At 42.9% G+C, this 15,645-nt stretch overlaps 1 protein-coding gene and 1 long non-coding RNA gene across 7 annotated transcripts in view; one reads left to right on the forward strand and one right to left on the reverse strand.

Annotated features, from left to right (window-relative positions):
* Positions 1 to 15,645, reverse strand: part of LOC310744588 (uncharacterized protein C5orf34 homolog) — a 16,568-nt gene continuing 923 nt past the window's right edge. For 2 of the 6 annotated variants that reach the window (XM_083576153.1, XM_083576155.1), the window contains exons 2-14: positions 12,851 to 13,001; positions 11,972 to 12,200; positions 11,336 to 11,425; positions 9,177 to 9,808; positions 7,866 to 7,967; positions 7,081 to 7,201; positions 6,483 to 6,574; positions 6,128 to 6,200; positions 5,051 to 5,221; positions 3,869 to 3,963; positions 1,822 to 1,914; positions 1,446 to 1,486; positions 1 to 768 (exon numbers count right to left, since the gene is read on the reverse strand). In XM_083576153.1, coding sequence (XP_083432279.1) covers positions 530 to 768; positions 1,446 to 1,486; positions 1,822 to 1,914; positions 3,869 to 3,963; positions 5,051 to 5,221; positions 6,128 to 6,200; positions 6,483 to 6,574; positions 7,081 to 7,201; positions 7,866 to 7,967; positions 9,177 to 9,808; positions 11,336 to 11,425; positions 11,972 to 12,200; positions 12,851 to 12,879 — 2,007 coding nt within the window. In that variant the 5' untranslated portion in view covers positions 12,880 to 13,001 and the 3' untranslated portion in view covers positions 1 to 529. Of the gene's footprint in view, positions 769 to 1,445; positions 1,487 to 1,821; positions 1,915 to 3,868; positions 3,964 to 5,050; positions 5,222 to 6,127; positions 6,201 to 6,482; positions 6,575 to 7,080; positions 7,202 to 7,865; positions 7,968 to 9,176; positions 9,809 to 11,335; positions 11,426 to 11,971; positions 12,201 to 12,850; positions 13,002 to 13,083; positions 13,160 to 14,273; positions 14,318 to 15,645 lie in introns of those variants that run through there. The other 4 variants (XM_083576158.1, XM_083576157.1, XM_083576154.1 and 1 more) reach the window with 3 other exon arrangements.
* The window catches only part of LOC310744735, a 5,731-nt gene continuing 4,224 nt past the window's right edge, over positions 14,139 to 15,645 (forward strand). Inside the window, exon 1 of the long non-coding RNA XR_014539718.1 lies at positions 14,139 to 14,244. This is a non-coding gene — a long non-coding RNA (uncharacterized lncRNA). The remainder of the gene's footprint in view (positions 14,245 to 15,645) is intronic.

The following is a 15,645-nucleotide window of genomic DNA, read 5'->3' on the forward strand; positions in this document are numbered from 1 at the left end:
AATATTACGCCTTGCTTAATTGACCTGTATGGCTTTATTCAAACATCCATAAACAGAAACAGTGGTATAGATCTCCTCCCACCTCTACCAAAAAAACTTCAAATATCAGAATAAAATGTTATAAAATACGACAACTCAAATTTCAAAGCCAGTGATTTTCAAGCATGTAGGAAATAGCTAATTCTTAACTGTTAATTCAGTACAGGATTATACAGTGCAATTACATTTGGTATTATAACAAAATCCTCTCATCTCTGGCCTTTTATAACAAACCATAGTTTGTGTACACACAAACACACATATATTAATATATACACAAACATTTATATTAAAATTTTCTATCCTACGTATCTCCAAAGAGAAACAAGGAAGCCATAAAATATAAACCCCACAACATACACTCAAATTAATAAATTAACAATATCCTTAATTTATAATCCTGCCTTTGATTATCTATAAAGTCAGTGACTCAGAACAACTCTGTGGCCTGACCTTGGACGGTTGAATTTCATTTTCTAATTCAATCAGATTAATGAGGGACAGAATTACCGGAATTACTTTTGACCTCATTTCTCTTTACAGAGGAAGCTAAAAGAGAGTCAATATCACTGATAACCTTTGAAGTTTTTTCCAGAGTCTCAGCTATGTTCTTTTCACTAACATTCTCAACTAAAAAGATTTCCTCTGGTCTGTTCTGCCGGTCAGTGATGGATGGATTTCTTTTTGCAGCTGAAACCGTACTTGGAATATTGCTGTTCTCCACTAAAACTGTAGTTGTATAGTTAAGGAGGGAAAACAGTGAGACAAAAACCAAATCTCTTCTCTCAGGGGAACTGGGGAAATTCATAACCTGCTTTGTGTTGGGTTTGAAAGGGGTAGGGGTAGCGTGGACAGAGTCCTGCTGGTGTCACTCTGCTGGTGTAAAACTATGCCTGCCGAATGTGCAGAACAGCCCACAGAAAGCCTCAAAACAGGCAAGTGGTTATTAGTCACCCCTGCCATTATGAGTGGCAAGAGTGTGGATGGAACAGTGGCCCAATTCCTTCCCGGCTGGGGTTTCAATTGCAATGTAAGTCTGCAAACTTTTAACACTTAGCTGGGAGTAAGTCCCACTGAACATGTCTAGGATAGCACTGCAAGATTTAGAAGAAGTTCCAGAGGCTATTTCAATATGTCATTAAATAAGTACATAATGCATATCCCACCCCCACCCCCAGGAAATAAAAAACCTTTCTCTTAAATAAAACTAAACTGCCACATGACAAACTAAGTAATGTGAAGGAGCTTTAACATTTTAATACTATTCACAGACACCTTACTAGTACTTTGGCTAACAAACTGAACCAAAGTATAGAAAAGGCTTATTATTGGTTGCCTCAAGAAAAGAATGATCCAATCCTGCTAAGAACTTCTCTGTGGATTCAAAATGTGCTCGAAAAGGATACAGTTGAATCTTCTTATTTTTTCAAGTTCAGCAGCGACTGACCTATAAAATACCAAGATAAAACTGAGAACACGTTTCTCAAGATACCGTTTTGCTTGTTACCACAATGACATGCCTTAGATCTGGTGTTTACCAGGGGTGATCTGACGCTAAGTTCCAGTGGAACAAAAGCAGTGTCATGGTCAGATCACTTCCTGGTGCAACTAGACTTCCCTAACCCTTCCCCTCCGCAGGTAGGAGAAACCATTTTGAATGGTCCGCCCTCTGCCTCTTAATGGATCCAAATGGTTCCCAAAGAGAGGTAATAAATAAAACTGAATAAACTGGTGTTTAAAAATAAATACAGATGGCCCCTGAGAGCCATTTAAGATGCATACCAGGTCTCTTCAGGAATTGGCTGTGATGCGTCTGCACACACCTCTCCATCCTTGTTTAAGCTTCTGCACCATTTGACCACGGTTGTTACGTATCTGCGTTGGAGAAAAATAAGTTGTGTTACATCCACCATGAATGGGCAGCACCAACTAAAGAACCAATGGCAGCTGGGGCATCCCATCCCTAATAAGGAAAACAGACCCGCCTGTCTCTGATAGGGAGGCAAATTCCTTACTCTTAGGATGTATCCGTACAATAGCTTTCTTCACAACTGTAAGCAGGGCAGGGTGGGATGGGGTAAGTGAAGACAAGCTACAACCATTAACTATAACGTCGTTCACTGCTCCAGCTCAGGCTGCACAGAAACAAGCATGTAGCTTCCTGAAATTCATTCTGATTGTGCAGATGAAATATAACTGATAGAATACTGCAGGATGTTGTATTGGTGTGTGAAAACAGTCGAGATCAAAGGATCCCCAGGTATGCACCTTCATCTGGTGGCAATGTCAGGCACCATCCTAGAGCCTGGGCATCTGCACTTGGTCACAAGCGGCCGACAGCCAGGTGCAAAATGTACCTGGATAAATTCAAATGCTGCTGCAGGGGTTTTTTATGCTTGGCAACTGAAGGAATGCAGGAGTCTGTATTCAGTTGTGAAACTGGCACGATAAGAGCTGCAAAGTCGCACACAAAGCTATCTTGCTAACTCCTGTGCTAGTGAAGGGGTATCTCTGCTGGTATACTTTTGTTGTTGTTTAGTCGCGTCCAACTCTTCGTGACCCCATGGACCAGAGCACGCCAGGCACTCCTGTCTTCCACTGCCTCCTGCAGTGTATACTTTATATAAATACTAATAATTGATTTATATACCCCCCTTAATCCAAAGATGCCTTCTGCTATAGCAGAGGTTGGATCCAGCTGTTGAAATGCCACTACCTACTGAAGGGTTGCAGTTCAGTAGGAGAGCATCTGTCAAGTTGCAATTGCATCTCCAGGTAGGGCTGGGAATGCTCCCTGTTGAAGAGAACTGCTGCCAGTCAGTGCAGACTGAACTAGCCCGGCCAATGGTCTGACTTCAGTGTAAGGCACCTTCCTATGTTCCTACTGGATTGGATTGCAAAAAATGAGCGCGAGGGAGTTGGGGGACAAGACTTTAGGACCTGATCCTACATGATGTTCTGCCAACAGCACACAGAAGCAGTGCAGGCAAATAGCTCTAGGAAAACAAGTGCCTAATCAGAAACTGAGATGTAAAAACTAGGAGTCAAATGGCACCTTAAACCTAGGTTATGGGCACAACAACTGAGTGTCTAGGTGTGCTTTTTTTAATAACAAGAATACAAAGCTGAAAATGAATGAACTGCATGAACATAGTAAAATACTATGTTCGTTTTTCACACGGTCTAGTCCAGAGGTCAGCAAACTTTTTCAGCAGGGGGCTGGTCCACTGTCCCTCAGACTTTGTGGGGGGCCGGACTATATTTTTTTGGGGGGGAAAGAACAAATTCCTATGCCCCACAAATAACCCGAGATGCATTTTAAATAAAAGGACACATTCTACTCATGTAAAATACGCTGATTCCTGTACTGTCCGCAGGCCGGATTTAGAAGGCGATTGGGCTGGATCTGGCCCCCGGGCCTTAGTTTGCCTACCCATGGTCTATTCCTTCACCTGCCCACCCTCGTAATATTCTTAAGAGGGTCTCTTCTCCAGTTTTCAGAGAGTAGCTGGAAGCGGGGAGGAAGAAAATGTCCTCCTTTTCTTCCATTCTGCACTTTTAATCTTAAGTGCAATACTGCGCCTGGAGCTCAGAAGCTGCTTGCAGGAATGACATTCCCTGTCGTAAAACGTGCCTAGAACAATGGGAGTTTCGAACACAGTGCCTAATATTATCTCCCCAAATGTTTGTTAAAATGTATGCTGCTGAAGTCAAAGGATTGAAGTCAAAGCAAGAGGAAGAAGGAAAAATATTTCACCTGCATTTTTCTCTTTTGAGCAAATTAAATCATACTGAAATTCCTAAATTTATCCAAAAAACCTACAAATACCTTTCATAGAGCCCAGGATGATCTACGTGGATAAGCTTCTGTGCTCCTGCAGGCAAAGTGAGTTTGCACCAACCCGTGTTAGCATCTTGAGGTCTCTTAGAAGAAAATTAGATAATCAGTAGAAGTACCCTACTTCATCCCTCCTTCCAAGTAATTTCTGTCTGTCTGCTGTCATTTTTTTCAGGTAGGGGCATAGTTTTCTAGTTCCCCCTCCAGGTTGGTTCCCTGCACGCTTCCATTTCTGAGCACTCCTTGTAGCCAAGTGGGTCAGTATAATTCTGGATACTAATATATCCCTAGTTCTTCAGCCCCAGAAGCAAACCGGCCAAACCCCCAAATCCCATACTCTCATAATAAATTTCATTCACCTTTACTGTTGTTTATAGCAGAGCCACCCTAAATAGGTTTTTGACTGCTGCCTGCTGGACAACCATACAATCAACAACCAGAGCTGTGTGCAAATGGCTTCTCAACTGCGCCCTGTTTGGGGCAAAGAAATTTTAAGAGGCACACTTCACCAAATTTCTACTGCAGCAGGGACAGGGTTGGGGGTTGGGGAGCAGACAAACAATTAGCAAGTGGTAGCCATTTTTAAGGGAAAGAGTTGCCACAAAATAATTTCTCTATTTAAATGTTCGTGGAGTTATTTTATAAAAGGCCACCCATACGATGAAACTGAAAAGGCTGAAACAGGAAATAGTCAGGATATCTTTTCTTGCATGGGTATCAGGAGGTAAAGGGACACGGGTGGCGCTGTGGTCTAAACCACTGAGCTTCTTGGGCTTGCCGATCTGAAGGTTGGCGGTTCAAATCCCCGCAACGGGGTGAGCTCCCGTTGCTCTGTCTCAGCTCCTGCCAACCTAGCAGTTCAAAAGCATGCCAGCGCAAGTAGATAAATAGGCACCGCTGCAGCGGGAAGGTAAACGGCGTTTCCGTGCGCTCTAGCACTTGTCACGGTCCTCCATGCACCAGAAGTGGTTTAGTAATGCTGGCCACATGACTTGGAAAGCTGTCTGTGGACAAACGCCGGCTCCCTCGGCCTGAAAGTGAGGTGAGCGCTGCAACCCCATAGTCACCTTTGACTGGACTTAACCGTCCAGGGGTCCTTTTCCTTTACCTTTTACCAGGAGGTAAACGCTCCCAAGCATGGAATAAATTAAACCAACACCCTGTAAGGCTCACCTGTGATTTTCCATCCTGAGAAGTGAAATCCCACACCATGTTCAGGATCATTCCATCATAAAAAACGGCATGCACTTTATTATCTGAATATGCAAAGAGCCTTCCTACATTGGGAACAACTGTTTCAGCCAGGGGGACTGGCAGCATTTGTCCTCTACCCTTCTCAGGACACTGAAAGAAACAGTGTGGGACAAAAATAAGTACTAATTTATAACATGGGGGAAATTGTCACGTTTGCATTTCTTAGTGCAGAAAGTATTGAACTGTTGTGTAGAGGTCTTTCCTATTCTGATTAATTCAAGAGGGTTCTGAAACTTCTCTGTGTGAAAGGAAACAAGCAGAAGGTTCATGATGTTTTGGTTATACCTTCAGAGAAGCTGAGTACAGCTTTCTTAAACTGGTCCTGTTATCTCTTTCTGTCAAGGTCATGCTGACTATAAAAGTAAGGCCAGAAGGAGCATGGGTTTCACTCTCTATTTTCCTTCTGGTATGGTGTTTTGTACATAATATGCTTAGTGTAAGTTCAAGTCTGCTGCAACTGGATTTCTTATGAACAGTGCCAATCCTGAATGTATTGGATTTGTGACCATTATGCTCATTTGCCTTCAGTAGCAGTAAAGCTCTGCTGGATAAAATACAATTGCCTCTGGTCTATTTTTGGGAATCCTGCAACAAGTTTCTTACTCTGCTAACTAACTATACATTAAATCTGCTCTGGATCAATACTGAGTAGGATTTCAATGACAAAAATATCTACTGGAAAGCCCTTTTGCTGTTTCTGATCCTTTTCTAGTTTCATTTATTTTTATACTCTCTAGTTTAGGGGAGAATAGGACCTAAAGAGCCTATATATAATTTGTAGCATTTGCTCAATAGGTCAATAAGGTTTATTTTCTCTCATTTAAAATATACATCTTTATAAACAAAATTACCTGCCCTAAACTCTTCAAATTGGTTGGGAATGGAAATCTAAAATTTCCATGTGCCTAGATTTTTTTCACCCTGAAAACTGAGAAGTGCTGTGAGCACAGAGACCAGCATGATATTTTACAAGACCTCAACTTCATTCTTACTTACCACCATCTTCCAGCAGCAGACAGAGTAATTATGGGTTAATGAAAGCATGCGCTCAAGATTATGTTGAAGAACTCTAGGTAGTTTAAAAAAAGAAAAAGATAAAAGATGTTTCATAAGGACATACTGGCTTTACAAAAATAAGTCAGTTTATATTTACTTGTATATTTATTGTTAGCACTTTAGCCTACCTATAAAACAGCATTTCCTAAACCCATTTCATGTCATGATGTAAACTGAGTCAGTTACTCAAGAGGCACTTTATAAGACACAGGAAAAGCAGTAAATGTTCCTTCAGCTCAGCTATACATGCCCTTGGCGTCTGGATTAACAAAAACGCAGAGCCAAAATGTTTCACCTTACAGCTTGAGTGATAATGGTCGACACAGAGTAGAGACTTCCAGGTACATCAGGTGGTAGACTGCTTGCAGAATACATTGTTTCTTCTCTCTTAAAGATGCAAAAAGGAAAAGGAAATTGCTTTCTAACAAGCAAACCAAGAATCTCAGGCACATTCACACCATACATTTTAAAGCACTTTAAACAGTCATGGCTTCCCCCAAAGAATTCTGGGAGCTGCCATTTCTAAAGGGTACTGAGAGTTGTCAGGAGGCCTCTATTCCCCTCACAGATTTATAATTCTCAAAGTTCCCTGTGAAGAGGGATTGATTGTTAAGCCACTCTGGAACTGTAGCTCTGTGAGGGGAATAGAGTATAAAAAACACGGAGCACAAGCTGAAAAACCAGGCCATGCCTGCCAATTTCAAACATCTCTACCTTTTGTTGGACATATCACTGTTAGCTCTAAAAATGCGTGAGTATTCCCTCTCATCTTTCAAGTGTCAAGGAAAACATAATGGAAACTGTAATTTATAAACATAGCATAATAGAAGACCTACAGCAACGTTCCTCAAATATTCTAGAATGGGTCTGAAAGATAAAATGGCGTCATTTACCTCCCTCGTTCCTTCCTGGATATAATAGCGAGTGAAATATTTCCCCAAAAAGGAACTTTCCGATTTGAAAACTGAGCCATCACCGGGGTAGATTTCTATGTGTCTAGCTCCAAGAAGAAACCTAAGAGAAAGTACTGGTTAGTCCTGCTGTGTGGATTAATTACAGATAAAATAGTGGCGTTGGCTGAAGTCACATCGTGTACAGGACTGCAGCTGGCCCAGTATACCTGAAGGAGCATCTCCACCCACATCATTCAGCCCAGGCACTGAGGTCCAGCTCCGAGGGCCTTCTGGTGGTTACCTCACTGCGAGAAGTGAAGTTACAGGGAACCAGGCAGAGGGCCTTCTTGGTGGTGGCGCCCACCCTGTGGAACGCCCTCCCACCAGATGTCAAGGAAATAAACAACTGACTTTTAGAAGACATCTGAAGGCAGCCCTGTTTAGGGAAGTTGTTAATGTTTGATGTATAATAATAAATTATCACCATCATCATCACCTATGCTTCAGCTCCATTGGGGTCAACAAGCCTTAAGTGCATTAACTGTAGAAGTAGTAGCTCTGTACAATACTGTACTCAGAGGCAGACACATACTCCCAGGTAAGTGTGCATAGGACTGTCCAATATTGTGGCACTGCTTTTAAGCTTCTCTTCTTCACTTAAATCATGCGGAGACTTCTTCTGAAAACTTAATATATTTTTAAAAACCCAAACTTTCCTGATGTTAGGTAAGCAATATTAATTTGTTATCCATTAAATTTTGAGTTTTGTTTTTTGTTTTACACACCTGTAAATGATGCCCTTATTCCATACTATTTTGACTGGCTGGGAGTACAAATACTGACCACTGTCCTCTTTCCTCAGTTGCAAGAAATCAGAGAAATCCCACCTGTGAAACAAATTAGCAGACACTGAACTTAGCAAAATCCTGCTGGAACCCTTGCTAACAGGGTGGATAAAAATCAATGATTTTTAAAAACAAAAAAATCTGATTTTTAAAATTTAAATTGGAGTTTTAAAATAAAAATGCTTTTGGAGGAAAAATCTTTCCAAAGATAGTTTTCTATTTAAGTTACATTATAGCCCAATGGCTATTCATCAGGAAATAAGGATTTGTTTTAAGTGTGTGCTAAAATTCAGTCTAAGTTTCTTTTTTTAAAAGAAACAAACAAACATGGATACATATGCTATAATGTTATTGCTTTAGTTAAATAAATTGTTTAAATTGTTATTAAGGAAACAATTATTTTTCTCCTTCCAATAAAGTACAGCAGAAAAGTTGTCCAAATATAAACAGTTAACTTAAACCTCACAAGAATTTCATAATTATCTGTCTATGTATTTCTAATAGTATAACCAAATCAGTAATTTTTGATACAACTGTAAAAACTATTATTCAAAAAATGAAACCTTCATCTGGTTGTAAATATTAAGATTATACCAGCAAGAATGAGTCTTTCAGTAAAAAAAATGATTTAAATCAAGTCTCACTGACTAGTGATTTAAATCAGGTCTTACTGATAGTGATTTAAATCCACCCTGCTTGATAACAACTGAAACAATCCAGAACAAGTACTGTAGGGCAAGACTGTGGATCATAGCTGTCAACGTTTCCCTTTTTAAAAGGGAAATTCCCTTATTCCTAATAGGATTCCTCGCAAGAAAAGGGAAAAGTTGACAGCTATGCTGGCGATCCTAGCCACTGACCACGCTGGCTGAGGCTCGTAACAGTTGGGAGCCCAGTAGGGCTAGAAGTAAACCACCCCTTCTGTAGATATTGCTTTCAAGCCTAAAAGCAATCTGATCTTAGATGTTTCCCCAGATGAAATTCCACTATGTTCAGTTGGAAGTCCCCTCTGCACTACACATTTGAAGCAGTATCATACCGTTTTAAACAGCCCTCCCCCCCCCAAAAACCCCTGTCTGGATTGTGGTTTGTTAAGCATGTTGAAGCCCCCATTTTCCTCACAGAGCGACAATGGAAAATTCACTGCTGTTTTTAAGCAGATTTTTAGCCACCTTGGTTAGGCGAAGGGACTTAATAAAAGAAAACAGAAACAGAAATACTTTAATAAATAAATAAATAAAAACAATTCACCTGTGCAAATAAGGAGCATGACAGCTGAGTGGTAAAGCCCAAGGCAAACAAGTGACTGCCTTAGAAGAGTGTGATATATTAAGCTCTGCAATCCCAACATCTGTGTTTCCTTCATCCAGTTCAGTTTCTTTGCCAGCGTGTAATTGATAAAACCTAAGTGCCAATGATAAAGGGTACCTCCATTCTTCGGAGCAGGAGGACACAGACAGACGTTGAGTAACCCAACAATATTCTGATGAGCGGTTCTGGGAAGACCAGGGGCTCTCCTCTAATTTTTGCACAGATCCTGAGTTGCTGTCCTGCATATTCTGTGCCACAGACCTGCCAAAGTCACCCTCTCCTCCTTCTGCTCTCAGCTGCTGAGAAGACGGCTTCCCGGCAGAATTCTGGCCATATCTTCCACACCGATCCTGGATCGATTCGCCAGACTTTTTATCTAATGGTGGCGCCGATACCTTCTGGCTGACTTTGCACAAAAACTCCACTGTGAATTCTTGCTGAAGGACAGGCAAGGTCAGACTAGCATGGCCATCCAGAGAAGAGATGTTCACAGCGCCATGGTGAAAATGGGCTGCTCCACTCTCGGCACAAGAAGTGGGCCATTGGGCTTTAGAGATATCTGCGAAAATAATCTGTTAAGAGGGGAAGGAAAACTACTCAAATCTCAAGCGCAATGCCACCGAGGCTATTTATTATTTAACTGCTACGTATTAGATGGATAGCTCTGTTGGTGAGAGCAAAGGTTGCAGGTTCATTCCCTGTATGGGACAGGTGCATATTCCTGCATTGCAGGGGGTTGAAATAATACTAATAATACTAATAATATTTTTTATTTATACCCCGCCCATCTGGCTAAAACATCAGACATTAAAAACCTCCCTAAACAGGGTGCCTTCAGATGTCTTCTAAAAGTTGCTTACTTCCTTGACATCTGATGGGAGGATGTTCCACAGGGTGGGCGCCACTACCGAGAAGGCTCTCTGCCTGGTTCCCTGTAACCTCACAGGGAGGGAAACTGCCAGAAGGCCCTCAGAGCTGGACCTCAGTGTCTGGCTGAATGATGGAGGTGGAGACGCTCCTTCAGGTAGTCTGGCCTGAGGCCGTTTAGGGCTTTAAATAATAAATTATTATTATTTAGAAGACATCTGAAGGCAGCCTTGTTTAGGGAAGTTCTTAATGTGTTACATTTTAATGTATTTTTAATCTTTGTTGGAAGCCGCCCAATGTGGCTGGGGAAACCCAGCCAGATGGGCAGGGTACAAATAATAAATTATTATTACTATTATTATTTAAAGGGCAGCACCAACACTTCGAATTGTGCTTGGAAATGTACTGGGTGTCAGTGTAGGTCTTTCAGGGCCAGTGTTATATGGTCCCTGAGGACTAGATGAATTTCAGGGTTCCTTCCAACTCTACAATTTTATGATTCTGTGATTAATTGGTCTTCTCCAACCTGGTCCTTCTCCAGATGTTTTGGACTACAACTCCCATGAGCTACCACCCAGCAATTTAGTTTGGACCCACTTTGATCTGTCAAATCCCCACAACACCACAGATCTGCAACAGCTGGCCTTGACACTAGACAGGATGCTGAATCTCCAGGCAGGCAGGCAAGTTTCTGCTCTGGAACAAGAGAGGAGCAGTAGCCAGGACAACTGCTTAGCAGGTAAAACTTTTACTACCATCTTCCTGCTTTGCTACTGCTCCCTCCCAAAGGGAGAAGAGAGACACCAGACGATCCCTGGAAGACACGAGACCCATCCAGCACTGATTTTTGCAACAGCTGGCTTTGACACCAGACTTCTGGGTGAGGCAGGGTGGTTAAAGCAGCGAAATGGTTGGTTCGATGTGAATGGCTTTTGGACTAGGAAGGGGGCTAAGGTCTTCTTTATTTGCTAATTAGTGAGTGGGGGTGTTGCTTCATTTATTATCTGAGTGTTGTTAACATTGTTTGCTGTTATTTATATGGCTGATATGTTTAATTTTTGTTTTTCCATAAATGTTACGTTATAGGAAATGTTAATGTATTATATGGCCTTCCCCTTTCTCCTATGGTATCGTGTATTGTATATTTTCCTTTACAAGTAAGTCGCTTGGAGACCTGCGGGCGACTACTAAGTTTAATAAATAAGAATAATAAGCCTATGAAAAGCACTTACATTTTTCCTTTCAGGAGGTATAATACTTGAGGGTAAATAGGGACGATCAGAATATTGATTCCGGAAATCAATTGCCTGCAAAAGCTTCTCCTAAAAACATACACACACACACAAAAAGAACAATATATATCAGGGAATTTGTAGATTAACAATAGCATAAATTTAATTCCCCCTTTCTTAAAGGAGAGGAATGGCAATTAAGAACCCATGTTTAGTTCCAACACCCTTATCGTCTGTATATATTTAGAAACTGGGCTACGGTACAAAAGTGAAATCCACTTTTCAGTCTGGCCTCACTCAGCACGGGCATTTAATAATAATAATAATAATGATGATGATGATGATGATGATGATGATGATGATAATAATAATAATAATAATTTTATTTATACCCTGCCCTACCTGGCCAAGACTGGGCTCAGGGCAGCTAACACCAAATATAAAATACAGTTGTTGTTTTAAAAAACTTGTTAGTCCCTAAAAAGTTGCCCAGAAGAGAATGAAACCTATAGGCTGAAAATGGTTGCCCATCTGTGTCTTAACGCATGGGCTGAAAGATGTCGGATATTTATTATCCCACAATAATCCCTTCTCTTTCCTGGAACTCTGCTTAGACAGAAAAATGTTCTCGTTTACCCTGTAGATGCTGATAGCGAATTGTGTCCTTTGGCGAATTCGCTCTGCTGGCTGTATGGGATGGGCAGAGGCAGGAATGGCTTTCTCAAATAAAAACTCAGACCCACAGGGAGAAAGCAGCAACCTGGATCCATCCACATAGTGCACTTCTAGAGAATTGTCCTCATAAAGGATCATGATGCTCTCTGACTCCATGGCGGCAGATGAAAGATGTTCATTCAAAGACAATCTATAAAGAAGAAGATCACAACTTAAGGGGCTGTGGACAGTTGGCAAAGTCATTTACCGTATTTTTCGCCCTATAGGACGCACTTTTCCCCCTCTAAAAATGAAGGGGAAATGTGTGTGCGTCCTATGGGGCGAATGCAGGCTTCAGGAAGCTATCCGCAAGCCTTGGGAGCCCGGGGGGAGTTCCCGCCGGGTTCCCTAGGCTTGCGGATAGCAGCCTCCAAACCCGACCTGGTTTGGAGGCTGGCGGGGGGAAAGCAGCCCCACAAGCTCGGGGGACAGCCGGGAGGCGGAGCGCCGCCTTCCCGCTGTTCCCCGACCTGGTCTGGAGGCTGGCGGTGGGGAGAATCGCTGCTTTCCCCACCACCAGCCCCACAAGCTCGAGGGACAGCGGGGAGGCGGAGTGGATAACAGCCTGTTCTGGGGTCTGGGGAAGCTTGGGCTTCCCCCGCCTCAGCCCGGGGGAAAATCCCGCCCCTTTATTCCCCCCCCCCAAAAAAACTAGGTGCGCCCTATGGGCTGGTGCACCCTATAGGGCGAAAAATACGGTAAATACCACACCCCAAATCCAGAGCAAAAAGTTCTGATTAACACTTTACAGAGCAAAAACAGTGTATAGTTTGAGGAGAAAGAAGGTTTTGTCTCGCTCACCTCAGGCCTTCCACAGAGCAGGAATACATTCAGCCAAACATACAGAGAGAAAGCTCCCTCAGAACTACGCAGCCAATCAGAGCATTATACACATCTTTTCAGATCTCTGAGCAGTGCACAGCACTCCGCAGAATGGTGGAATAAATACTTTCTGGGGAAACAAGAATATTAGTCTAGTTCCCCAGAGTTAAGAGTGGTCCACATGCAATTCAGTTTTAGGCTCACAAACCAACATTCACAGGCCCTGTGACCTGGCAGTTGGCAGTTACTGGCTTTTTAAATCAGTACAGTAGTACCTCAGTTTTCAAACAGCTTAGTTCCTGAACAAATCAAAACTTGAACGCTGCAAACCCGGAAGTAGGTGTTCCGGTTTTCAAACTTTGCCTCGGAAGCCGAACGTGCTCCTGAGCTTCCGTTTTCACTATTTGAGTCCCCCGCATCGTAATTAAGCCTTTTTTCCTCCCGCTTTTGCCCTTGCGCCGCTCATTTGAGTCCCCCCCCATCGTAATTAAAGCCTTCTGTTTCTGATTGCAATGTTCTGAGGTGATATTTGGTGCCTTTGTTTTTGCTATTTTTTGTGTTTTTGTTTGTGTGGCTTTTTCACTTTTGTAACTGTGGCTTGTTTTTCATTTTATGATTTGATTGATTGATTGATTGTGTGACTGCGGAAATGGATAAAAGCCCCCCATCCAAACAATGACTATCATCAGTGCAAGTAAGAAAAAAATAATAATTTTAATTTTTATCATCTACAATGCTGTCTTATTTATTTTATAGTACAGAACATTGATTATTGCTTTCATTTTATGGATCAGTGGTCTCGTTAGATAGTAAAATTCATGTTAAATTGCTGTTTTAGGGGTTGTTTTTAAAAGTCTGGAACGGATTAATCGGTTTTGCATTACTTTCTATAGGAAAGTGTGCCTTGGTTTTGGAACACTTTGGTTTTGGAATGGAATTCCAGAACGGATAAAGTCTGAGAACCAAGGTACCACTGTACTAAGTAAAATGGACACAGGTAGGCCACAGCATTAATTTTGATAGTTTCCCCTCCTGAAAACAAAGCAGGGCACATAAGTTTTAGAGCAGGCACAGGCAAACTCGGCCCTCCAGGTGTTTTGAGACTACAATTCCCATCATCCATGACCACTGGTTGTTAGCTAGGGATGATGGGAGTTGTAGTGCCAAAACATCTGCAGGGCCAAGTTTGCCTGTGCTTGTTTTAGACGGAGTGTCAAGGGATGTGCTCTTTTTAACCTTTTCTTTCTGCTCTTTTATTGCCACAAGGTAGACAAGAGGGCCAATGTCTGGACTATGAATCTAAACTACCTCAACTGCCACTGTACCCACTGGAGAGAAGCAGCCTCTCTCTCCAAGGATCTGGAAGAGCTTGGGTCAGTTGCTATATTTGAGTTTAACCTACCTTTCAGGGTTGTTATGAGGCCAAAACATGGGAGGGGCAGAAGTCCTGTACACTGCCTTGAGCTTATTGGAGGAGAAGTGAGATATAAAAGTAATAACACATGGAGGGTGCTATGTTGACTACCGCTGGCCAAGAATCTGCACAGGGTAGGAAGATTCTGTCAGAAATCCCCACTTTAAAGTCTACACACATGCAGCTCTGCAACCTGCTCTGGCTAAGAAGTGTCAAGGTAAAGGTAAAGGGACCGGGACCCCTGCCCATTAGGTCCAGTCGTGGCCGACTCTGGGGTTGCGGCGCTCATCTCGCTTTACTGGCCAAGGGAGCCGGCGTACAGCTTCCGGGTCATGTGGCCAGCATGACTAAGCCACTTCTGGTGAACCAGAGCAGCGCACGGAAACGCCGTTTACCTTCCCGCCGGAGCGGTACCTATTTATCTACTTGCACTTTGACGTGCTTTCGAACTGCTAGGTTGGCAGGAGCAGGGACTGAGCAACGGGAGCTCACCCCATTGCGGGGATTCGAACCGCTGACCTTCTGATTGGCAAGTCCTAGGCTCTGTGCTTTAACCCACAGCACCACCCACGTCCCTTAAGAAGTGTCAAGGCAGAGGCAAATTTTGCAGTGGAGGAGCTCACCATGACAGCCCCCACAGCCAATACCCCAAAGAGGGTCCAAAAATGCAAGCAGCTGCGTTGATCCCTATACGTACAGCCCATACAGCAACAGTATCTAACATAAGAACCCAATTTGTTAAGCTCATAAGACACATATAGAATAGTGAGCTGGCAAAGAGTACGTATGTTGGATTTTGCCTGGATTTTGCTCAGTCGCTAGAGCATCAGATTCTTCATCGCAGGGTTGTGGGTTTGAGCTCCTGCATTGCAGGGGGTTGTGCTAGATGATCCTCATGGCCACTTCTAACTCTACAATTCTCTCATTCTGTACTCATATCCCTGACTGGCCTGGGGCCAGCCACTGCCTGAGTGTAGTCTACCTCGCAGGGTTCTTGTGAGGATAAAGTGAGATGAGCCACGCTTGCTGTGACCGTGGTCACTAGCCAACTTCCCTCTCCCTCTGAAGCCCAAACACTTGCACACCGTGTTGTGCTGTCTTTGCTTGGCCTGAGGAAAGCATGGCCCTAATATTCTGGATACCCCCCTCCCCCAAAATGGGCCATCCCTGAGGAATGTCCGGCTGAAGCTCCTTGAGGAAGAGTGTATGGCTTGTCTGGAAGGAACCGCAAAAAGAAGTGCTCCTGCTAGAAGGGCGAGCATATACGAACAACATTTTGTCTCACTTGTGCATACCGTTTCCACCTCCAGGGCCGGATTTAGGTTTGATGAGCCCCTAAGCTACTGAAGGTAATGGGGCC

The sequence above is a fragment of the Podarcis filfolensis genome (assembly GCF_964270895.1).
Source record: "Podarcis filfolensis genome assembly, chromosome: 11".
NCBI classification, from domain to species: domain Eukaryota; kingdom Metazoa; phylum Chordata; class Lepidosauria; order Squamata; family Lacertidae; genus Podarcis; species Podarcis filfolensis.